The sequence below is a fragment of the Gasterosteus aculeatus genome, chromosome 11 (genome assembly GCF_964276395.1).
Source record: "Gasterosteus aculeatus chromosome 11, fGasAcu3.hap1.1, whole genome shotgun sequence".
In the NCBI taxonomy this organism is placed as follows: domain Eukaryota; kingdom Metazoa; phylum Chordata; class Actinopteri; order Perciformes; family Gasterosteidae; genus Gasterosteus; species Gasterosteus aculeatus.
Genome location: NC_135699.1, coordinates 10396408 through 10421793, shown reverse-complemented (window position 1 = coordinate 10421793; position 25386 = coordinate 10396408). Strand labels below are relative to the sequence as shown.

Genomic DNA, 25386 nt, shown 5'->3' with positions numbered 1-25386 from the left:
TATATCTAGTTAAACTACTGTACTATAAAAATACAAAATTGGAGGCTTGCCATGAATTCCAATCAATAGAGACAGGACTAGGCCACAACTATACAACTACAAAACTGTAAAAAAAAGTCTTTGGATCACTTCTTTGCAAAGGTGTTGAGGGAAATAACCTCCACTGATAATAATGCTGACGAATAACACAACTGTGAGAAACACGCAGGTTGAAGCTAAGCTCCTCCCCCTGTCAGTCACTCCCAGCTTCAGTGTCGTATTAAATGTCTCCCCCAGCACCTCCTCTCCTCATTCTGATTTTAATGTGATGTCTTGAAAGCAGTTTGTTAGCATATGAAAAATATCCTGCAAATGTGCAGTTTGTGGAGTGTGAATGACAAAAGTGTTTGTGGATTTTGAAAAATGTGGTGATTGAATTCATTTTGCATTCTGAAAGCAATGAAATGTTTCATTGATTCACTATTTGGTCCGTACACACTTGTGTGTTGCTGAATGTGTGAAGAGTTTTAAAAATGTGTTTTCTGCTTGTTGCTTGTTAGCAATTGAAAAAAAATGAACTCAATCTTGTGTTTGCGCACGTGACGGCTGTGTTTAACCAATTGGCACCTGGGTTTGGTAATTTGACAATCAGTGCTTTGGAATTGCAAGGAAGTGACATCTTGATATACTTCTGTGTGTGATGTATAGAAGTGTGTTTAGTGTTTTGCAAACTGTGAGGCTGACATTGTGCTCATAGTGGTGCAAATCCGAGTTTGGCTCTTTGAGTGTACGGTTTGGATAATTGTTCAGATTTCCGGGTATATTCAATCGTAAAAAACTAGGATTGTTGAGAAGCACCACTTGTCTCTCAAGCTTCAAAATAAAATATTTTCCATTCTATATTACGATTGCTATCGGGAATAGCAGTCCATCCCAGTCAACTTCGGGCGATAGACAGGGTACATCCTGGACTGGTCGCCAGCCAATCGCAGGACTAACACGGAGACACACAACCATTCACATTCACACACCTTCAGGCAATTTAGAGTCCCCAATCAACCTGATCCCCAGAGCGTGTCTCTGAACTGTGGGAGGAAGCCAGAGAACCCACGCAGACACGGGGAGAACATGCAGACTCCACACAGAAAGGCCACTGGACGGAGCCGAACCCAGGACCTTCTTGCTGTGAGGCGACAGTGCGAACCACCACGCCAACGTACCGCCCTCGGGATATGTTTAAGTATTTCAATGATCGATACAAGAAAATGAATAAGATCACTGGAGTACAAACATATTCCTAAGATGAAACTGTCACGGTGTGGTTTCACTGCCTGTTGTATTTTGTAGTTTTCTGCCACTCGTGTCCCCGGGTAACTTCACTTCCTGCCTTGTCCCGTTATCCCCTGTGATCGTCTTAATAGTTTCCACCTGTGTCCAATCACCTGCACCTCCCTTGTGTATTTAAGCCGTGTGTCTCCTGTGTCACTTGTCGCGTCATTGTCATTTGCCACGCATGTCCTTGTCTTTTGTCTTGGATGTCCGTAGTTCATGCCTGTGTGTTTTTGCCCCTTGGCCTTTTTTTTGATTTTTGACTATTAAAGTCCCTTTTGTTTTGAACTCTGCGTCTTGAGTCCTGCCTCCACCCTCACCCCCGTGACAGAAACATAATTTGTTTTACTTCGGTTGGTTTTCACATTAACATGAGGGAGGTCAGGTGTTGTTACTCTTTTGAATGCACAGTAGAGAGCAGCACTGGGTCGCTGTTGGAAAGACACAGAGGGAACTGTTACTGATTTAAATCACTTAAAAGGAAACACACACTTGAAAATGAGAATAGCAACACTAGATTTCAGTGGAAGTCACGGTTCATTGTTCAACCCTTTCTGATGTGCAGGATGCACCTGCAGGCCTCCTGTCTTTATTTAACCTCATGCAAATGAAGAGGTTAAGTCTCAGTTCTCTGTGATCCTGCGCATGACTGGAAACACTGATGTATGATCTCGTTATTGTACGTGTGAGAAAAGCGACCTTTTGCAAGGTGACTCTTTTAACTTGTGAAAAAAATAATATTCCTCAACTATTAAAGAAAAGAAATATAAACAATTGGATGTATGCCATGAATTCCACACGATACAAACAGGACTAACTGTATTACTACAAAACTGCAGGTAAATATATTCAGATCCCTTCTTTGCAATGGTGTTGAGGGAAATAACCTCCACTGATAATAATGATGACGAATAACACAACTGTGAGAAACATGCAGGTTGAAGATAAGCTCCTCCCCCTGTCAGTCATTCCCACCTTCAGTGTCGTATTAAATGTCTCCCCCAGCACCTCCTCTCCTCATCCTCCAAAGGCTCTAATCTGGCAGCAGTCAGGTCTCTTTCCAAGTCACAAGGCCATTCTCATCACACAGTGACACCATGCTGGGGACCCTCTGCACTCTCATCACTGCTCTCACATGTGAGGAGGCTGATTTCCTGCAGCTTGGACTTCATGGTGGACTCATCAGTGTGTGTGTTTCTCTTGACTCCATGTCGTCTTGTTGTTTCCAGGTGTGAGTGGTGTGACGGTGGTGACACAGAAGCCTGTTGTAGCCGTGACGACAGGAGAGACAGTCTCCATAGACTGTAACCTCGGGACTGTTACTGACCGTGCTGCTCGCTGGTATAAACAGAATCGAGGAGGAGTTCCTCAGTTCGTATTATTTTATTATCACAGCCGAAGCTCTCCAACATATGGCACTAGTTTCTCATCTCCAAAGTTCACATCCACTCATCAGTCAACTTCAGATTATCGTTTGACCATAAAGAACATCGAGGAGGGAGACTCAGCCGTCTATTACTGTAACACATGGGACGACTCTGTTAAAGAGTACGTATCACAGTGATTTACACTGTGACAAAAACCTCTTCACTGAGTACTTCTGCTTTTTGAGAATTAGAACTAGAACTTTTTGGAAATTAAAAATTAAAATTATTTTAAGTTTAAATTTAAATTAAAGTTTGTAAAAATGTTACGATTTTATGGTTCTGGATTCCTGTGTCACATTTTTTACCTTCAGAACGAAAATTGTTTTTTCTCAAACAAATCCACTATAAACTATTTCATGATAGTATTTCATATCTCACGTAGGATGAGATCAGAAGTTTAGTTGAGTTCAAAGAATACTATGAGTATAATATGCTTTTCTGTCAGTAATAAAAAGACAAGAAATATGTTGTTTTACAAAATGCTTTTTATTCAAAAGATTTTACTACATTTTACCGTTTGCAAAGCGGATACAACACCTCTACCTAACTGTCAACAACATGTACTACAAGCGTGGAGACACATGCTCTAACATGTAACGCTCGTGATGAATAAACAGCACAAAGAGGGAAGAAGCAGATGTTAAATGGTCCTTCTGCTCCTCTACTGTTGTTCAGTGAGGCACTCAGACTTCTTGATGTTTTTCTCTGCAGTCTGGGAGCCCAAAGACACTTTACATGTGTAAACCTTATCCATGTTCCAGTCTGACGCCTGGATGGCCAGATAGCTGCTGATGTGGAACGTCTGATCAGGTTGCTTAACAGCGGTGCTGGTAGAGATCCCAGTGACCACTGGACTCCCTCCAGACATCCAGGTCACATCTGCAAAAGGCCCAGACTGACTGGACAGACAGACCAAAGAGGCTTTGTTGGACTGCAGCTCAGCACTGGACGGAGGAAAGACAGTGAGGACGGGAGGACGGAGGCTGGAGCCTGAAACACACAAAAGGCATTCTTTAAATGAAGGGAAGTGGAGTTATTGATGCAAATCATGGCGGCAAACGTAATCTGTTAGTAAATTGAGGAGAAAGACAAAAAAACATTTAGAAACCATCAGAGCAGAGTTCAAAAACAAAGTTTATCATTCACAAACTAGATAATACAACGAGATGTTCTATATTGTTCATGTTAAATACAGTTATATTTGTACTTAGTCTTATATGTATCTTAATCTCCTTTTTACTACATTTTTAAAATCCAGCAAATGTGGCTTTAAAACTAAATAAAGAAGATACATTAAAGTTTGCCCTTCATTTTAAAAGATTAGTAGTTAATCAACACAAACTCAGTAAATTCATATTCAGACTTTAACATTGATCATTTTAAAGTATGATGCTGTTAAAATTGTTTTTAAATGTTAGTGAGTAGTAGAAATCAATATAGTAAAACATTTTACAACAAAAATTGTCTGCTAAAAAACAACTTGTTAAGGAAGTAGATGAACAAAATCCAACATGTTAAATATCTTCAAAAAGTATAAGAAATAAAAGATTAACATATTACATAAATCCCTGTTAAAATGACGTAGAAACAAAAGAATTGTTTTAGTTTTAAGAAGAGATTTAAAGTACTTACTTGTCACAATCAGCTTGGTTCCTTGTCCGAATACCACAGTGATTCAGTTGGTACACATGGCTGTACAAAAACCTCTCGACTCGCTCTGATGACGGAGTGGAACTGAAAGATCCTGTTGAGACCAACTTTCATTGTCAACATCTCACTAACTTCATCAGTTTGATTTGCTCCAGACTGAATTGTCTCTTCACAGGAATTGATTTGTTGTCCTTCAATGTTTTGGAGCAGTTTCCCTTATTTGATGTGTCTGATTTAGCTGAGAATCAATAAATCTTCAGCAGGTCTCTGATGGAGGTTTTTGTCACAGTGTGAACCACTGTGATACAGCTTCATCAACAGAGTCATCCCATGTCTGACAGTAATACTGAGCAGAGTCTCCTGTCTCTGAACGCTTTATGATGAACTGGTATTCTGTGTCTGAAGAGGATTTAGAGTTGAACCGGTCTGAAGAGAATCCTGATCCAAAGTCTGGAGAATCTAACAATTGGTGAAATCTGAGAACATACTGAGGAGCTTCACCAGGAACCTGTTTATACCATGACACATAATTGCTATCATATCTCTGAATGTTGCAGTTGAGGACAACCTCTTGTCCTGTAGGAACTGAGTGGACAGCAGGCGTCTGAGTCAGCACTATCGCTGCATCAACATCTGTCAACACACAGAGAAAAGTCAGGGGAAAGGTTTGTGCATGAAAACATGGAGCATGAAATGAATGAATGAATATCTTACATGTGAGAGCAGTGAGCAGAGTGCAGAGGATCCCCAGCATGTTGTCAGTGTGAGCTGTAAACGTTCCTTACAGTCCAGCTGAGAGGTGAGCAGGGCGGGAGTGTGAGGAGAAGAAACACTGAGGCTTATAAAGACAGTGAGGAGGAGCTTAAACACTTGATTCACTTGTTACACATAAACACACATTGTGTGTGAGTCACATCAACACTTTTCATGAATTGAGTATTGTATCCATTAATGGAATCACTTTAATTAAATCTTTGTATTGTATTATTCAGTATTCAGTGGGTTCATAGTTTGTGCTGAATGTGACTCCTCAGGTTGTGAATAACTGAACTAAACACTTCTGTTGTTCCATACTTTTACAAACAATGAGACCTTTAATTCTTGTCTCATGTTGAAGATGATGAAACTGATTCAATCATTGTGTTTTTGTGGCTGCTGAAGTTCAGATGAGACTCGAGTGAATAAACAAAATTCTAACGTGAGTGAAGCTTATTGTCATTTGTTTGTCCTTGTTGACTTTTACCATAAAATACGGACTATAGAGTGCACTCGAATATAAGCCGCACCACGTAAATTGACAACGAAAAAAGGTGTCTACATATATAAGCTGCACCGGTCTATAAGCCGCAGGTGTCCACGCGGCAGAAACACGACTGCTTACGCAGAGTCGTCCAGTTCTTCACATTGCCGTCTCAAACGTCTCACCCTTGTTGACAGCTGAGAATAATGGCAAGATTATGTGCAGCCAGTGGTGTAGTCTACGTGATAGGAAGGTATACGCCGTGTATCCACCAACAAAAGCGCGATAACAAACAACATCGTTGTGATAGAACCTTCTAAGAACCTTCATAAACTCACCCCGTCTGAAGGCAGTGACGTCACGCACGTTCTTTTTATTAAAGAACAGTTTTGTTTTAAAGTGTGTACACATGGCAAACAATGAATAACTACAAACAAAATCTTTGTGTCACAATTAAATAAATGGAGTTTAGAGGTTTTAAAAGACAAGAAATATAAGTTACAGAAATTGACTGATGGTTTCACTTGAAATGTGTCAGCGTCTCAAAAAGCAGAAGTACTCAGTGAAGAGGTTTTTGTCACAGTGTAAATCACTGTGATACATTTCCAGAGGTGTCCCATGTGTTACAGTAATAGACGGCTGAGTCTCCCTCCTCGATGTTCTTTATGGTCAAACGATAATCTGAAGTTGACTGATGAGTGGATGTGAACTTTGAAGAGGAGAAACCAGTGCCATATGTTGGAGAGCTGCTGCTGTGATAATAATATAATACAAACTGAGGAACTCCTCCTGGAATCTGTTTATACCAGCGAGCAGGACTGTTAGTAACAGTCCCGAGGTTACAGTCTATGGAGACTGTCTCTCCTGTCGTCACGGCTACAACAGGCTTCTGTGTCACCACCGTCACACCACTCACACCTGGAAACAACAAGACGACATGGAGTCAAGAGAAACACACACACTGATGAGTCCACCATGAAGTCCAAGCTGCAGGAAATCAGCCTCCTCACATGTGAGAGCAGTGATGAGAGTGCAGAGGGTCCCCAGCATGGTGTCACTGTGTGATGAGAATGGCCTTGTGACTTGGAAAGAGACCTGACTGCTGCCAGATTAGAGGCTTTGGAGGATGAGGAGAGGAGGTGCTGGGGGAGACATTTAATACGACACTGAAGGTGGGAATGACTGACAGGGGGAGGAGCTTATCTTCAACCTGCATGTTTCTCACAGTTGTGTTATTCGTCATCATTATTATCAGTGGAGGTTATTTCCCTCAACACCATTGCAAAGAAGGGATCTGAATATATTTACCTGCAGTTTTGTAGTAATACAGTTAGTCCTGTTTGTATCGTTTGGAATTCATGGCATACATCCAATTGTTTATATTTCTTTTCTTTAATAGTTGAGGAATATTATTTTTTTCACAAGTTAAAAGAGTCACCTTGCAAAAGGTCGCTTTTCTCACACGTACAATAACGAGATCATACATCAGTGTTTCCAGTCATGCGCAGGATCACAGAGAACTGAGACTTAACCTCTTCATTTGCATGAGGTTAAATAAAGACAGGAGGCCTGCAGGTGCATCCTGCACATCAGAAAGGGTTGAACAATGAACCGTGACTTCCACTGAAATCTAGTGTTGCTATTCTCATTTTCAAGTGTGTGTTTCCTTTTAAGTGATTTAAATCAGTAACAGTTCCCTCTGTGTCTTTCCAACAGCGACCCAGTGCTGCTCTCTACTGTGCATTCAAAAGAGTAACAACACCTGACCTCCCTCATGTTAATGTGAAAACCAACCGAAGTAAAACAAATTATGTTTCTGTCACGGGGGTGAGGGTGGAGGCAGGACTCAAGACGCAGAGTTCAAAACAAAAGGGACTTTAATAGTCAAAAATCAAAAAAAAGGCCAAGGGGCAAAAACACACAGGCATGAACTACGGACATCCAAGACAAAAGACAAGGACATGCGTGGCAAATGACAATGACGCGACAAGTGACACAGGAGACACACGGCTTAAATACACAAGGGAGGTGCAGGTGATTGGACACAGGTGGAAACTATTAAGACGATCACAGGGGATAACGGGACAAGGCAGGAAGTGAAGTTACCCGGGGACACGAGTGGCAGAAAACTACAAAATACAACAGGCAGTGAAACCACACCGTGACAGTTTCATCTTAGGAATATGTTTGTACTCCAGTGATCTTATTCATTTTCTTGTATCGATCATTTAAATACTTAAACATATCCCGAGGGCGGTACGTTGGCGTGGTGGTTCGCACTGTCGCCTCACAGCAAGAAGGTCCTGGGTTCGGCTCCGTCCAGTGGCCTTTCTGTGTGGAGTCTGCATGTTCTCCCCGTGTCTGCGTGGGTTCTCCGGCTTCCTCCCACAGTCCAGAGACATGCTCTGGGGATCAGGTTGATTGGGGACTCTAAATTGCCTGAAGGTGTGTGAATGTGAATGGTTGTGTGTCTCTGTGTTAGTCCTGCGATTGGCTGGCGACCAGTCCAGGATGTACCCTGTCTATCGCCCGTAGTTGACTGGGATGGACTGCTATTCCTGATAGCAGTCGTAATATAGAATGGAAAATATTTTATTTTGAAGCTTGAGAGACAAGTGGTGCTTCTCAACAATCCTAGTTTTTTTACGATTGAATATACCCGGAAATCTAAACAATTATCCAAACCGTACACTCAAAGAGCCAAACTCGGATTTGCACCACTATGAGCACAATGTCAGCCTCACAGTTTGCAAAACACTAAACACACTTCTATACATCACACACAGAAGTATATCAAGATGTCACTTCCTTGCAATTCCAAAGCACTGATTGTCAAATTGCCAAACCCAGGTGCCAATTGGTTAAACACAGCCGTCACGTGCGCAAACACAAGATTGTTCATTTTTTTTCAATTGCTAACAAGCAACAAGCAGAAAACACATTTTTAAAACTCTTCACACATTCAGCAACACACAAGTGTATACGGACCAAATAGTGAATCAATGAAACATTTCATTGCTTTCAGAATGCAAAATGCATTCAATCACCACACTTTTCAAAATCCACAAACACTTTTGTCATTCACACTCCACAAACTGCACATTTGCAGGATATTTTTCATATGCCAACAAACTGCTTTCAAGACTGATAAAATCACATTCAAATCAGAACGATGACAAATTTCAAACATTTCTGTAGTAATTATTTTGAGATATAGAAAGTCCAACCCAGGTCCTGCTTTACTCTCATTACCATGTTTCAGTAACAGGCGATAGCTTGGAACTGACTTTGTTTGGAAATATGGATCACAGAAGGCCGGTCGGTGGGGAAAGAAGAGTGAGGGAGAGTGTGTGGAGGACAAAGGAGAGGAAGACCAAGAGCGCTGATATCTGAAGAAATACTGTAAATGTTGTGAACGTGGTCTCACTGTGAGAGACGCCGGTCTGAGGCTGCAGCCAAATCTGCACCACTCAGTTACGTCAATAGAGAGAATTTTCCAGCAAAACAACAGGTGAGATGATACATATTACAGTAAAAAAAGTCTACATTTGGAAACATATTACAATACAGTAATTGTTGTGTTTTAGGATGTTGCTAGTGTTTTTTATGTGTTATGAGTGACATTCATGTTTTCTGAATGAAAATCTGTTGCTACAGATCGGTGGAACGAGATTGTTTTGAGACATGTACGATGGGAAGAAACGGTTCTTGTGACGGGAGGTCTTAGTCCTGAAGGACCTCAGCCTCCTGCCAGATGGAAGGGGCACAAACAGTTTTTTTCCGGGGTGAGAGGGGTCGGCTACGATCTTTTTAGCTCGCTTCAGAGACCTGGAAGCGAACAAGTCCTGCAGGCACGGCAGATTGCAGCCGATCACCCTCTCTGCAGAGCGGATGACACGCTGCAGCCTGCCCTTGACTGCAATCTACCTAAATGAGGGTTAAAATAGTGTCCAATATACGCTTGGTACAATGGTAGGTTATAAAAACATGAATAAACAGGCTAAAATCTATAAAACAAACCATCGCTAAACATATATTAAAAGAATGATTCACAGCAACAACCTCATCTACACAGCGATATGGCCTGATGTCCTCCTGATGACAACTGTAAGTGTTTCTTTCATCAAGGGACCTCCGTTATTTCCTTCTTTCTTCCTGATGTTTCCTGCGTATGATGAGGCTGTTTCTGCTTAACACAGTTTGTGGACTTTCAGCGTCATGTTGTTAATTGGATTTCTCTTTTATATTTTCAGTATAAACAACGTTCCTCTTTCTCCACTTGAGGTCTCCACTGAGAGCTCAGATGAGGGCTCCTGACAAGGGGACAATCAAGGGGTCAAAGGTGTACAGAGACTGTACACCGATCAGTGCTGATGTGGTTATTTTCAAGCAATTGGTTTGTGTAGTTTTATTGAGGAGTGAAATGCTCTCTTCACTCTCTCTTCACTGGCTACCGGTGGCCGCCCGCATCCAGTTCAAAACATTGGTGCTCACTGTGAATGGATCGGGTCCAGCTTACATCCAGGACATGGTCAAACCATACGTCCCGACCCACACTCTCCGCTCTGCATCTGCAAAACTACTCGTCCCTCCCTCACTGAGAGCAAAACACTCGACTAGATCTCGACTCTTCGCTGTCCTGGCGCCGAAATGGTGGAACGAGCTCTCTGAAGACATCAGGACCGCAGAGAGCCTTCACATCTTCCGCCGCAAACTAAAGACACACCTCTTCAGACTCTACCTCGACTAAAGACTAACAAATTGTAGCACTTAAATTGTACTTGTAACGTCACTCATCTATAGCAAATTGTAAATTGGCTTATTTGAGGAAATTGCACTTTCTTGTTTCTTGTTCTCCTGAGTTTGTACCCTATGGTTGAATGCACTTATTGTACGTCGCTTTGGATAAAAGCGTCCGCTAAATGACATGTAATGTAATGTAATGTAAAAATATGAGAAGAGGTCACATGCTCATCCTTGGTGTAGAAAAGACACATTTTCGTTGTTATAAAGAGACACATTCAAACACAAGGTGGCAGCTTGAATTAATTTCATCTTTCCCTCTCTAGTTAGATATCACAGTATGTATATATGTAATGTATATATAATGTGTGTGTAAAAATAACTTTGGTTGAACCACAAAAGGCTTTTAGTTGTTGTTAATCATTCACGTACACTATCAATGGTGGTGGAGCTGCCAGACGCTGGACCAACCTTTGGGAAAAAGGGTCCTGAGATTAAAGCACACTGTGACTTCTGGACTGAGGGAGCGGGTCGGACCACCTGCTGGGAACTACAACCAGTATCAGTGGAATACTTTAATGTCAATTATTTTACAGTGCATCTATATCAAATTGCCTCATGAGAGTTGCTGTGAATTTTAAAATAAAATGAGCAAACGAAACTTGAGTTTTCATCCTCTATCAGTGAAGCATCACCTCTCTACTCCCCCCTTCTTTCCCAGGATGCACCTGCAGGCCTCCTCTTCTTATTCATAGCTCCATGTAAATGAGGAGGTCGAGTCTCAGCACACAAGAGGTAACTGTATTTGACTTCTGACGAGGTTTGTTAATAACAATTGACCTCTTATAGTCCTTATACTGCGCTGTGTGCAGAGCTAAATATTATATCTAGTTATGTTAGTTATACGCTAAAAATATACAAAATTGAATGTTTGCCATGAACTCCAATCAATAGAGACACACTAGAACCCAACTTTATTACTACAAAACTGCAAGAAATGTCTTTAGATCACTTCTTTGAAAAGGCGTTGAGGGAAATAACCTCCACTGATAATAATGCTGACGAATAACACAACTGTGAGAAACATGCAGATTGAAGCTAAGCTCCTCCCCCTGTCAGTCACTCCCAGCTTCAGTGTCGTATTAAATGTCTCCCCCAGCACCTTCTCTCCTCATCCTCCAAAGCCTCTAATCTGGCAGCAGTCAGGTCTCTTTCCAAGTCACAAGGCCATTCTCATCCCACACTGACACCATGCTGGGGACCCTCTGCACTCTCATCACTGCTCTCACATGTGAGGAGGCTGACTTCCTGCAGCTTGGACTTCATGGTGGACTCATCAGTGTGTGTGTTTCTCTTGACTCCATGTCGTCTTGTTGTTTCCAGGTGTGAGTGGTGTGACGGTGGTGACACAGAAGCCTGTTGTAGCCGTGACGACAGGAGAGACAGTCTCCATAGACTGTAACCTCGGGACTGTTACTAACCGTGTTGCTTACTGGTATAAACAGATTCCAGGAGGAGTTCCTCAGTTTGTATTATATTATCATCACAGCCACAGCTCTCCAACATATGGCACTGGTTTCTCATCTCCAAAGTTCACATCCACTCATCAGTCAACTTCAGATTATCGTTTGACCATAAAGAACATCGAGGAGGGAGACTCAGCCGTCTATTACTGTAACACATGGGACGACTCTGTTAATGAGTACGTATCACAGTGATTTACACTGTGACAAAAACCTCTTCACTGAGTACTTCTGCTTTTTGAGACGCTGACACAATTTGGGTGAAGCCATCTGTCAGTTTCTGTAACTTATATTTCATCTTAGTTATTAAATTAGTTATAATTAGTTATCAGTAGTTATTTATATTCATAATATTTGTATACACACCTAAACAAAAAATAGATGATAAGCTTTCCTTCAAAGATAATCTGACAGACAAAGACGGGCTTCATCATTTTGATGTTCTTTACAAAAAAAAGTGAACACACCTTTTTGCAACACTGGGATTATTATTGTTACTAGAAGACATTCCAAGACAACTTGAAGAACAAATACAACAAAAGAATAATAATAATAATGCATCACATCAAACTTGATTAATGGAAATAATACAGTAAGTATGGTAAATAGTATAATCCTCAAAAATATGTCAGCTTTAAAAACTTTCCCAAACTTTTATTTTTTCAGACGCCAATCTTTCAAACTCAAAATTAAACAATGTTTAATGAAATCCTCAATGTGACAATGTCTGACTGCAGCACATAAAAGATGATTCCATTTATTTAGATCTTTTCTGAAGGTGCTTTTTAAAACATTATACCTTTTGGAAATTAAAAACGGCTGATGGTAGTTTGCAAAAATGTTACGATTTTATTGTTCTGGATTCCTGTGTCACATTTTTTACCTTCAGAACGGAAATTCTTTCTCTCAAACAAATCCACTTTCAACTTTTTCATGATAGTATTTCATAACTCACGTAGGATGAGATCAGAAGTTTAGTTGAGGTCAAAGAATACTATGAGTATAATATGCTTTTCTGTCAGTGATAAAAAGACAAGAAATATGTTGTTTTACAAAATGCTTTTTATTCCAAAGGTTTTACTACATTTTACCGTTTGCAAAGCGGATACAACACCTCTACCTAACTGTCAACAACATGTACTACAAGCGTGGAGACACATGTTCTAACATGTAACGCTCGTGATGAATAAACAGCACAAAGAGGGAAGAAGCAGATGTTAAATGGTCCTTCTGCTCCTCTACTGTTGTTCAGTGAGGCACTCAGACTTCTTGATGTTTTTCTCTGCAGTCTGGGAGCCCAAAGACACTTTACATGTGTAAACCTTATCCATGTTCCAGTCTGACGCCTGGATGGCCAGATAGCTGCTGATGTGGAACGTCTGATCAGGTTGCTTAACAGCGGTGCTGGTAGAGATCCCAGTGACCACTGGACTCCCTCCAGACATCCAGGTCACATCTGCAAAAGGCCCAGACTGACTGGACAGACAGACCAAAGAGGCTTTGTTGGACTGCAGCTCAGCACTGGACGGAGGAAAGACAGTGAGGACGGGAGGACGGAGGCTGGAGCCTGAAACACACAAAAGGCATTCTTTAAATGAAGGGAAGTGGAGCTATTGATGCAAATCATGGCGGAAAAAGGAATCTGTTAGTAAGTTGAGGAGAAAGACAAAAAAACATTTAGAAACCATCAGAGCAGAGTTCAAAAACAAAGTGTATCATTCACAAACTAGATAATACGACGAGATGTTCTATGTTGTTCATGTTAAATACAGTTATATTTGTACTTAGTCTTATATGTATCTTAATCTCTTTTGCTGAAGTGAGAATACAGTGAAACAGAACTGACCTCGGTTTATTTATCTTACTATCAAAGCAAAACTACATGTTTAAAATCCAGCAATTGTGGTGTTAAAACTAAATAAAGAAGATACATTAAAGTTTGCCCTTCATTTTAAAAGATTAGGAGTTAATCAACCCAAACTCAGTAAATTAATATTCAGACTTTAACATTGATCATTTTAAAGTATGATGTTGTTAAAATTGTTTTTAAATGTTAGTTATCAATGAGTAGCAGAAATCAATATAGTAAAACATTTTACAACAAAAACTGTCTGCTTGAACAAAATCCAACATGTTAAATATCTTCAAAAAGTATAAGAAATAAAAGATTAACATATTACATAAATCTCTCTTAAAATGAAGTAGAAACAAAAGAATCGCTTACGTTTTAAGAAGAGATTTAAAGTACTTACTTGTCACAATCAGCTTGGTTCCTTGTCCGAATACCACAGTGATTCAGTTGGTACACATGGCTGTACAAAAACCTCTCGACTCGCTCTGATGACGGAGTGGAACTGAAAGATCCTGTTGAGACCAACTTTCATTGTCAACATCTCACTAACATCATCAGTTTGATTTGCTCCAGACTGAATTGTCTCTTCACAGGAATTGATTTGTTGTCCTTCAATGTTTTAAAGACGTTTCCCTTATTTGATGTGTCTGATTTAGCTGAGAATCAATAAATCTTCAGCAGGTCTCTGATGGAGGTTTTTGTCACAGTGTGAACCACTGTGATACAGCTTCATCAGCAGAGTCATCCCATGTCTGACAGTAATACTGAGCAGAGTCTCCTGTCTCTGAACGCTTTATGATGAACTGGTATTCTGTGCTTGAAGAGGATTTAGAGTTGAACCGGTCTGAAGAGAATCTTGATCCAAAGTTAAGAGCATTGTTCCCATGGAGAAATCTGAGAACATACTGAGGAGCTTCACCAGGAACCTGTTTATACCATGACACATAATATCCATCATATCTCTGAATGTTGCAGTTGAGGACAACCTCTTGTCCTGTAGGAACTGAGTGGACAGCAGGCGTCTGAGTCAGCACTATTGCTGCATCAACATCTGTCAACACACAGAGAGAAGTCAGGGGAAAGGTTTGTGCATGAAAACATGGAGCATGAAATGAATGAATGAATATCTTACATGTGAGAGCAGTGAGCAGAGTGCAGAGGATCCCCAGCATGTTGTCAGTGTGAGCTGTAAACGTTCCTTACAGTCCAGCTGAGAGGTGAGCAGGGCGGGAGTGTGAGGAGAAGAAACACTGAGGCTTATAAAGACAGTGAGGAGGAGCTTAAACACTTGATTCACTTGTTACACATAAATACACATCGTGTGTGAGTCACATCAACACTTTTCATGAATTCTGTTGATCAAAAAGACGTGTTTTTTTGGTCTGTTAATGTCATTTGAGTATTATATCCAGTCATGGAATGACTTTAATTAAATGCAGTATTCAGTGGGTTGATAGTTTTAGAGTCAAGGTTATTGTCATTTGTTTGCCCTGGTTGACGTAAAAAATGATTTCTATACATACATATTTTTTGAAGAACACATAATTTTACCAGGCCATCTAGTTACACTTCGTAAGATAAAAAGTCTCGCCTGTATAGACGTTCTTTACGTTATTGTCACGAAGGATGACTATATAATGTTAACAGTTATTCTCTAAGACAGTTGTATCAAACATCACTTGTGTTTAAGGGAGTAACATTTACGTGTGAAAATTTCTTCTTTTTTTTGTGTAAAAGTGTACAGATGGCAAACTATAAATAACTACCACTAAGTAGAATTTGTGTGACAATTGAATAAATGGGTGTGGTGGCGGGCGTGGTTTGGCTCAGCTGCAGAGGGGACGGAGAAGGGAGTGGCTCGGGGAACAGTGCCAGAAAGCTGGATCCGGACGCGTGTTGTATAAGGCCACATTTACACATAGCCGGGTATTTACACAATATTTCTGCCCCTTCGTTTTCAAATATAACGTTGTACACAAAAGGTAGTTTTCAAAAAAGTTTCTGTTTATATGAACCCGCATATATACGGCCCCGGGCACCATCATAACTATGCCAAACCTGTAGTCGGCAGTGTAACGAGAAGACATGCAAACCAATCAGAATAATCAAAACCAACAACAACTACGAAAAACACAATCAACTTCCTTTTCATTTCTAACTGTAAACATACGACGCTCAAATGACGTGAAGCATTTTTAGTCGCATACTGTGACGTTTGACATCCTAAAACTCTGTTTGACCTAGTTCACACGCAAACACAAAAACTGAGTTTTCAGAAATCTCCACTTTGGCCGGAGTTTTTAGAAATGATCGTTTTCCGTGATAAACCTCAGTTTTTGTGTAAATGAAAGGTCAAAACGCATGAAAATATATGCGTTTTCGCAACGCGCAAACGGGGTCTAAGACTGTGCAATAAAGTCTGTTGCCTAAACGTTACGCTGTATCCTCGTCATTCCACGTTCCTCTAAGGGACCGCACGTTAAAATTGGTTTAGAAGTTAACTAGAAAAATAAGTTCCAGAATTTGACTGATGTCTTCACTCAAAATGTGTCAGCGTCTCAAAAAGCAGAAGTTCTCAGTGAAGAGGTTTTTGTCACAGTGTAAATCACTGTGATACGTGCTCTTTAACAGAGTCGTCCCATGTGTTACAGTAATAGACGGCTGAGTCTCCCTCCTCGATGTTCTTTATGTTCAAACGATAATCTGTAGTAGACTGATGAGTGGATGTGAACTTTGGAGATGAGAAACCAGTGCCATAGCTTGGAGAGCTGAGGCTGTGATGATAATATAATACAAACTGAGGAACTCCTCCTGGAATCTGTTTATACCAGCGAGCACCATCAGTAACAGTCCCGAGGTTACAGTCTATGGAGACTGTCTCTCCTGTCGTCACGGCTACAACAGGCTTCTGTGTCACCACCGTCACACCACTCACACCTGGAAACAACAAGACGACATGGAGTCAAGAGAAACACACACACTGATGAGTCCACCATGAAGTCCAAGCTGCAGGAAGTCAGCCTCCTCACATGTGAGAGCAGTGATGAGAGTGCAGAGGGTCCCCAGCATGGTGTCAGTGTGGGATGAGAATGGCCTTGTGACTTGGAAAGAGACCTGACTGCTGCCAGATTAGAGGCTTTGGAGGATGAGGAGAGGAGGTGCTGGGGGAGACATTTAATACGACACTGAAGGTGGGAGTGACTGACAGGGGGAGGAGCTTAGCTTCAACCTGCATGTTTCTCACAGTTGTGTTATTCGTCAGCATTATTATCAGTGGAGGTTATTTCCCTCAACACCTTTGCAAAGAATTGATCTGAATATATTTACCTGCAGTTTTGTAGTAATACAGTTAGTCCTGTTTGTATCGTTTGGAATTCATGGCATACATCCAATTGTGTATATTAATTTTCTTTAATAGTTTAGGGGAATATTATTTTTTTACAAGTTAAAAGAAGAGTCACCTTGCAAAATGTCGCTTTTCTCACACGTACAGTAACGAGATCATACATCAGAGTGTTTCCAGTCATGCGCAGGATCACAGAGAACTGAGACATAACCTCTTCATTTGCATGAGGTTAAATAAAGACAGGAGGCCTGCAGGTGCATCCTGCACATCCGAAAGGGTTGAAAAATGAACCGTGACTTCCACTGAAATCTAGTGTTGCTATTCTCATTTTTAAATGTGTGTTTCCTTTTTTTTTTTAAGTGATTCAAATCAGTAACAGTTCCCTCCGTGTCTTTCCAACAGCGACCCAGTGCTGCTCTCTACTGTGAATTCAAGAGAGTAACAACACCTGACCTCCCTCATGTTAATGTGAAAACCAACCAAAGTAAAACAAATCATGTTTCATCTTAGAAATATGTTTGTACTCCAGTGATCTTATTAAATTTCTTGAATCGATTATTTGAATACTTGAATAAATATATTACTGATCGCAGTAGTAATTTGGAAAGGCAAATGTTTTATGTTAAAGCCTGAGAGTCAAGTGGTGCTTCTCAATCTTCTATGACTTTAGCTGCTCTTCTGCAAAGAGGCTAAAGGGCCAACAGGAGTGTGAATGTGAGGGAGGAGACACGATAGGGAGGATGAGGAGCAATTTGAGGTTCTAATGTTATGCAGCTAATGCAACGCTGAATTTTACTGCATCATTATGATCTTTCTAAAGAATGCAGACGTATATTCTCAAATATCTTTAATATCAATTATCTCTATGAGAATTCCTCTAGAAATGCATCAATGAGACGGAAAAAGCTGAAGCTCTAGGTCTTTTTTTCCCATTTTTTTTAACTCCTTAAAAGCCTTATTCTGTTTCTTTATTGCCTCTCTGCACTCATCATTCCACCGTGGAACTAACTTCCGCCTCTTTGTCCCGGCTTTCCTTATGATTGTTTGATTGGCAGCTCCAATCATTGCTTCTCTCACGTTTCCATTTAATGTTTCTATGTCCGTTTCCTTTCTACACCTTTAAACGTTGCTTCACTCATTCCTCTAAATTCATCACTGTGCCTTTCAAAATAACGCACCCTTCTGCTGATCCTTCCGATCCCTCCCTACTTCCACCTCCTCCTCTACAGAAAATAGGGTAATGATCACTTCCAACAACAGACTGCTTCCACACCTCCCACCCACAAATACCTGCCAACGACCGTGATGCCATCGTCAGGTCTGAACTTGACTCATTACCTGCTGTGATGTCATGAGAGGGTTGGTCATCACCAGGAGGTACATCCCCACCCGGTGGTTGCAGCAGGGACTAGAACCCATCAGGGCAGCATGGGAGGTAAACTACAAATCCCGTAGTCAGCGAGGCAGCCGGGCCCAAGCTGCTGGCCAGCTGGAAAGGATGACGCTGATTGACCGGAGGAGAGCTGGCGTCTTTGAAGAGAAGAAAAAGGACAAAGGAGTCGGGAGGAGAAAGGTAGAGGTTGACGTCACGTTACAGAGGAGAAACAAAGATTTAAACAAAGAGATTTATGTTGATTTTTGTAGCAACAAATTTTTGTCGGATTGAAGTTGACCTTTTTGATGAATACAAGTTTTTGAATCATTGGTTGTCGTCTTCATGTTGTTGCACCCACGCCTCACCTCATGATCCCAACCTCTGGAGACGTCACCCTGCATTATAAATAATTCTTGTGTCACTTCCATCATTCAGGCAAACCAGTCCCAGTGAGTCCATCACATCCTCCACTATCAATCCATTCCTATCAGTTCCCCTCCCCAGATTGTACGATGCACATTAAAATCACCACACCAAATGACCCTTCTTCTTTCTAATCCTTTTATCGGAGTAGAGAGGATGCGCCAAGAACCACAAGGTTGGCGATTGGAATCCAGGCTGCTCCATGTCCCATGTCGAAGTGTCCCTGAGAAAGACACCAAACCCTTAACTGCTCCCCGGGCGCCTTTACAGCGCCACACTACCCCCACTCTGTGGGATGGTAAAAAATGCAATGTAAGTGGCTTTGGATAAAAGCTAAATGATATGTAATGTAATTGCTTCTATTTCCAATTGTAGTCACTGATTGTAGAGATTTACCACGACCAAACTTCCCTCCCTACAAACGCATCAACAACTACTTATTCTAGGTCTTTTGTTTTTCCTATTTCCCGATAAGACATTCCTTGCCTAACGAAGGTGGCACGTCCTCCCCTATCTCCCTCTTCTCTGTCCCTTCGTCTGCACACAAATGTCCTTAAATCACAAACCCCAAGTTTTGTTTAAGCAACGTCTCTTCAACACGTAATACATCTGGCTTATATTCTAACCCATTCAGAAATCCTGTAAATTCTTGTCCATTTGCTAATAGACTCCTTGTATTCCACTATAGAATTGACATCATGGCTCATCCTGGGAACATGTTTCTTTGTTAACGGTTCCCGTTTTTTAAGCTCTTCCTGCACCTGTTAATAACTAAACAAAGTTATAAGTAATACAGTTACAAGGTGAAATATAATGCGAACAGTGTAATATTTCGCGAAATAGAGAATTCTCTGACCAAGTCTAAAGTGACTTATCAAAGAGGCTGCAGGAAAATTCTAACAGTCCCTACCCCGCTTTGGTCATTTGAAAACTCCTGAGGTGTGTCTTCTTGGGTGCATTTGAATGTCATTGGCTTCTCCTTCTCCTCCTAAACGTGTCTCCTCCTGGATTGTCCCCCTCACATCGAGGTGTGAAGCTGCAGCTGCAACCTGAAACCTCAGGTTGAGTGTTGTATGGTGCTTGGTGTGTCTCTAAATTTCATCCTCATCAGACCTGTGTCTGTCTGGTTGGCACTTTCTGCTTTTCCTCTGACCTTGGACTCCTCAAGACAGTGACTCCCTAAATGAGCACTATGAAAACGTTTTTGATTATCACTACTTAAATGAGGGTTAAAAATAGTGTCCAATATACACTTGGTAAAATGGTAGGTTATAAAAACATGCATATAATATTAAAGAAAACATGGTAAAATCAATAACACAAACCATTGCCATACATATAATAAAACAATGATTCACAGCAACAACCCAATCTACACAGCGATATGGCCTGATGTCCTCCTGATGACAACTGTAAGTGTCTCTTTTATCAAGTGACCTCCGTTATTTCCTTCTTTCTTTCTGATGTTTCCTGCGTATGACGAGGCTGTTTCTGCCGAACACAATTTCTGGACTTTCATGGTCAAACTGGATATTTCTTTTATATTATCAGTATGAACAACGTTCCTCTTTCTCCACATGAGGTCTCCACTGAGAGCTCAAGTGAGGGCTCCTGACAAGGGGACAATCAAGGGGTCAAAGGTGAACAGAAGAGGACCACAGAGACAAGAGACCTATACTACTGCATCAACCAAGTGTTATTGTGGTTATTTTCAAGCGATTAGTTAGTGTAGTTTTATTGAGGTAGGAAATGCGACAGGAGGTCACAAGACACATTTTTCTTTTTTTTATATAAAAAGACAAATTCAACTACAAAGTGGCAGCTTGAATCAACTTATTGGCCCTTTCATCTGCTCCTCTTTGTGTTTTAATAGCTAAACATTAGGTATCACATTGGCTGTAGAGTCTACAGTTATAATTTATCACAATATATATATGTTTATATAAAATGTTATTAAAAATGTATGAATGCAAAATTGTAACTAGCACCACATTTATCATTTTTCCACCAGTTGGACAAAAGGCTTTTAGTTGTTGTTAATCATTCACGTACACTATCAATGGTGGTGGAGCTGCCAGACGCTGGACCAACCTTTGGGGAAAAGGGTCCTGAGATTAAAGCACACTGTGACTTGTGGACTGAGGGAGCGGGTCGGACCACCTGCTGGGAACTACAACCAGTATCAGTGGAATACTTTAATGTCAATTATTTTACACTGCATCTATATCAAATTGCCTCATGAGTGTTGCTGTATATCTGTATCCTGATTAGCATCAGCAAGATGACAGAAAGCCTATTGGATCAAGATGGATGTTGGAAGGCAAACAATCATGACAAATTAAAAAATATTTGACTATGTTGATGACATGTTTGCTACTAAACTCTCTCATTGAAAAATTCAGTTGCAATGTTTGGATATTAAATAAAATGAGCAAACGAAACTTGCGTTTTCATCCTCTACCAGTGAAGCATCACCTCTCTACTCCCCCCTTCTTTCCCAGGATGCACCTGCAGGCCTCCTCTTCTTATTCATAGCTCCATGTAAATGAGGAGGTCAAGTCTCAGCACACAAGAGGTAACTGTATTTGACTTCTGACGAGGTTTGTTAATAACATTTGACCTCTTATAGTTTAGAGTCTCTGCTGGGTGCAGAGCTAAATATTATATCTAGTTATTTTAGTTAGACGCTAAAAATATACAAAATTGAATGTTTGCCATGAACTTTAATCAATAGAGACACACTAGAACCCAACTGTATTAATACAAAACTGCAGGTAATCTTTTCAGAAGCAAACCTTTTCAAGGCGACTCTTATTTTACTCTTAAAGAAAAGAAATTTACACAATTGGATGTATGAAATTAATTCCGATCAATTTGAAGTGTATTACTACAAAACTGCAGGAAATATTTTCAGATCACTTCTTTGCAAAGGCAGTGAGGGGATTAACCTCCACTGATAATAATGCTGACGAATAACACAACTGTGAGAAACATGCAGGTTGAAGCTAAGCTCCTCCCCCTGTCAGTCACTCCCAGCTTCAGTGTCGTATTAAATGTCTCCCCCAGCACCTCCTCTCCTCATCCTCCAAAGCCTCTAATCTGGCAGCAGTCAGGTCTCTTTCCAAGTCACAAGGCCATTCTCATCCCACACTGACACCATGCTGGGGACCCTCTGCACTCTCATCACTGCTCTCACATGTGAGGAGGCTGACTTCCTGCAGCTCGGACTTCATGTTGGACTCATCAGTGTGTGTGTTTCTCTTGACTCCATGTCGTCTTGTTGTTTCCAGGTGTGAGTGGTGTGACGGTGGTGACACAGAAGCCTGTTGTAGCCGTGACGACAGGAGAGACAGTCTCCATAGACTGTAACCTCGGGACTGTTACTAACGCTGCTGCTCGCTGGTATAAACAGATTCCAGGAGGAGTTCCTCAGTATGTGTTACGTTTTTATCATGGCTACAGCGCTCCAACATACGGGACTGGTTTCTCATCTCCAAAGTTCACATCCACTCATCAGTCAACTTCAGATTATCGTTTCACCATAAAGAACATCGAGGAGGGAGACTCAGCCGTCTATTACTGTAACACATGGGACAACTCTGTTAAAGAGCACGTATCACAGTGATTTACACTGTGACAAAAACCTCTTCACTGAGTACTTCTGCTTTTTGAGACGCTGACACATTTTGAGTGAAGACATCAGTCAATTTCTGTAACTTATATTTCTCATAATTACATTTATTTATTTAATTCTGAAATCTTACTTAGTGGTAGTTATTAATAGTTTGCGACATTTACAATCTAACAAAAAGAAGGAGATGAGCTCACATGTAAATGATAATGACATAAAGACATGTTATAACTAGAAAAGGCATTTCCTGCTGAAAATGCGTTGGAATGCAAAAAGCTGAAAGCTGCACTGAATATTTAAAAATAGCTGAAAATACAGGAAGTTGAAGGGAATTTGAATACATTTGCTGAAATTACAGATATTAGAAAAGCTGAAATGAATTTGAAATTGCTGAAAATACAGAAATGGGAGAAGCTGAAAGGAATTTCAATAGATTTGCTGAAAAAGCAGAAATGAAAACAGCTGAAATAAATGTGAAATCTTGCAAAAAATAGCTAAAATTAATTTCAAAAACGGCTGAAAATACAGAAATCCGAAAATGTACAATGACAATTGACAATGACAATTTACCAGCAAGCTCAAAGATGAAATTAAGTTCAATTTCTGAAAATATTGAAATTTTCAATGGCTTTGCTGAATAAGTGTTAATGCCAAAAAGTGAAGACCAGCACAGCAGGAAAACATAATATTTTAATTTCAAAATTGGCAGTGTGGAAGATGAAGTGCAGCATTTAACAAAGCTAAGAGTTGAAATACAACACAAAAGAAGATCCCGTCTTTACATTCTTTTTTGACTCATTATCTTCTATCGAAATATAAAGAAATAATATAGATGAGTACAGTGCACAAGTACTGTTGTATTGGTCATAATTATTTTGAGTATTTCGTGAAAGATAACATCTTAGAGTGAGAAATGTATCAACACAGTTTTGTGAACATTGGTCTCTGTGTTATTCATGAATACATTTACTATAGTTTCAATAGTTAACAATATGGTTCATTTCCTACAATCAAAGGTTTTTCACATCGTTTCCAGACTTAGGTTAATACTCAGTTCAAGACTTCAAGGTCCAGGAGCCCTGGACAGATAAGTCTTGTCAACATTGTCGTTTAGACTATCCCAGCGTTAAGCTCAGTTTACTGAGGCTCACAGACACACTGGGTTCTCCTTACTTTGATGGAACATTGGGTTAGAGTCACTTGTTGACTCAAGGTTAGGACCCAAGCTTTGTAGGATTTGTTTTCCTATTAAATCTTTTGACAAGGCTCTTTGCACCAAGTCATGTTTTAGCCATCTGAAGATGACACACTTGATGGATTTCACAGTCTTACAATTTAACACTGGGCAGTCTCAGTAGAGTTTAGGTTATCCTAAGGATCGGTGTACACATGTGAAAAACCTTGAATATACCTACCAGCTGAAACCCCATACTAATGACTCATTGTGATACAAATATGTCATTTCTTCAAGGTTAATTTGTTCATATGCATGAGGCAATCAAACATTTTCATCCTTAATTTTCTCATAAATCTGACTGAAAAGGGACGGATGACAAATAAAAAAAAAAAATAAAATAAATACAATCAACAAAAAAAAATGCGATGAAACATAAGGAAAACGTATATTGTTAGATCAAATACGGTAGAGATGAAACAAACAAAATAGACAGGTGTCCTGTAGTAATACTGTTCATGAGTTAGTAGTGTATGCTTTGAAGACCTGTAACATTATGACCTTTGACCTGTGCAGCGGCTGTAGATCCACTGCTCCAGTCATCACGTCAGGATAGTGTTACTATAGCTACATGGAGGAGGAGAGGCCTTAAAGACAGAAACAGGATAAAATGTATTCATGTTGTTAAAAATGTAAACAGCACATGCAAGTAGGAAGACTACCAGGGGATTGTTTTGTTGTGGTCAGAGATATATTTTTAAAAAGATCTAATCCCAGTTGTTACCTTTACAGCTGGTTTAGGGAGGAGCTTGAAGCTGCATAAAGGTGGGGCTGTCACTGGGACAGTGATGACTGACTGATGACTCTTCCTTGCAGTCACACACCTGATGCTGACAAAAATAAAACAGGAAGTTATTGTTAGAAACTCAACTTTCTAAAAAGGTTTATAATTCACAGTAATGAAATACCTTGAACTCTGCTGCAGAGCAGATCAACATGTAGTACAGTGAAACTGAATACGCTGCATGTTCAGCTTCTTTTATGTGTCCAGCCCTCTCTGCAGTCCTGAGTGTCTTCACTGTGAAGTGGAGGAATCACAGAGGAGGAAGACCTGAAGGAAGAAGTGGATATAAAATTAGAACGTTATATTGAATGTACAATTAGTGTTATTAAGAATATTGCATTCATATAAAATGAATACGTGAATGATAACAAAATTAAAACAAAACATTAGAAATCACATATGAAATAAGAAAACAATACCTTATTATCTGTTGTGAAGAAACCTCAACACTGGTAGGGAGAACACGTCTCTCTGTGGTCCAGCAAGTGTCCACTGATGATGAACAGTTAACACGGTGCTTCAACATCTGCTCTGCTGCTGCAGTGATGGCAGGATGTCCTGGTCGGTATGAGCTGATCCCAAATCTCAGAGCCAGACAGGAAGTGAGGCAAAGACAGGCAGGTGTTTTCTCGTCCTTTGCTTTGAAGAATGACGGGGACAGGCAGGAAGTCAAATGTTTCCCTATGGGGTCTAACTGTGATGGGACCTCGGTTGATTGACAGTTCAGTTGGTGCTGCAGTCTTTGGCATATCTTAGATGCTGTGAGCTGATCCTCACAGTGCAGAAGGAGGTGAGGCCAAGACTGGAAGGTGTCTTTACAGAGGACAAGGGAGGACTGTGTCTCCTGTCC

General features: G+C 40.5%; 3 protein-coding genes across 11 annotated transcripts in view; 1 reads left to right on the top strand and 2 right to left on the bottom strand.

Annotated features, from left to right (window-relative positions):
- Positions 1 to 2321: 2321 nt before the first annotated feature.
- The window catches only part of LOC120827291 (immunoglobulin lambda-1 light chain-like), a 40574-nt gene continuing 17509 nt past the window's right edge, over positions 2322 to 25386 (top strand). The window contains exons 1-2 of one of the 3 annotated variants that reach the window (XM_078083709.1): positions 2322 to 2445; positions 2538 to 2864. In XM_078083709.1, the coding sequence (XP_077939835.1) occupies positions 2406 to 2445; positions 2538 to 2864 (367 nt within the window). In that variant the 5' untranslated portion in view covers positions 2322 to 2405. Of the gene's footprint in view, positions 2446 to 2537; positions 2865 to 11522; positions 11660 to 11751; positions 12079 to 21941; positions 22086 to 22177; positions 22505 to 25386 lie in introns of those variants that run through there. The other 2 variants (XM_078083706.1, XM_078083707.1) reach the window with 2 other exon arrangements.
- On the bottom strand, positions 3203 to 5639 carry LOC120813526 (immunoglobulin lambda-1 light chain-like). Of its 3 annotated transcripts, none has more exons than XM_078083713.1 (4): positions 5100 to 5622; positions 4682 to 5018; positions 4368 to 4402; positions 3203 to 3725 (listed from the first exon to the last, which is right to left on the bottom strand). In XM_078083713.1, exons 1-4 carry the CDS (start codon positions 5137 to 5139, stop codon positions 3397 to 3399), a joined length of 741 nt encoding a protein of 246 aa, XP_077939839.1. In that variant the 5' UTR covers positions 5140 to 5622; the 3' UTR covers positions 3203 to 3396. The 3 variants fall into 3 exon arrangements, 1 of the variants encoding a protein (XP_077939839.1); XR_013451311.1 differs by having other exon boundaries at positions 3514 to 3725; positions 4368 to 4479; positions 4954 to 5018; positions 5100 to 5639; XR_013451312.1 differs by lacking the exon at positions 4682 to 5018 and having other exon boundaries at positions 3514 to 3725; positions 4368 to 4479; positions 5100 to 5597.
- The window catches only part of LOC120827289 (immunoglobulin lambda-1 light chain-like), a 31769-nt gene continuing 19318 nt past the window's right edge, over positions 12936 to 25386 (bottom strand). Inside the window, exons 1-5 of one of the 5 annotated variants that reach the window (XM_078083712.1) lie at positions 18428 to 18636; positions 16773 to 16904; positions 16361 to 16680; positions 14144 to 14177; positions 12936 to 13458 (exon numbers count right to left, since the gene is read on the bottom strand). In XM_078083712.1, coding sequence (XP_077939838.1) covers positions 13130 to 13458; positions 14144 to 14177; positions 16361 to 16680; positions 16773 to 16812 — 723 coding nt within the window. In that variant the 5' untranslated portion in view covers positions 16813 to 16904; positions 18428 to 18636 and the 3' untranslated portion in view covers positions 12936 to 13129. Of the gene's footprint in view, positions 13459 to 14143; positions 14256 to 14468; positions 14795 to 14875; positions 15080 to 16360; positions 16681 to 16772; positions 16905 to 18427; positions 18637 to 25386 lie in introns of those variants that run through there. The other 4 variants (XM_078083710.1, XR_013451309.1, XR_013451310.1 and 1 more) reach the window with 4 other exon arrangements.

Bases quoted from the DNA above. Each gene is read 5' to 3' on its own strand.
- LOC120813526 (XM_078083713.1), bottom strand. From the start codon at position 5,139: ATGCTGGGGATCCTCTGCACTCTGCTCACTGCTCTCACAT. The intron at 5,019-5,099 runs GTAAGATATTCA...GTGTGTTGACAG, and splicing joins TCTGCTCACTGCTCTCACAT to ATGTTGATGCAGCGATAGTG. The intron at 3,726-4,367 runs GTAAGTACTTTA...TGTGTGTTTCAG, and splicing joins AACCAAGCTGATTGTGACAA to GCTCCAGCCTCCGTCCTCCC.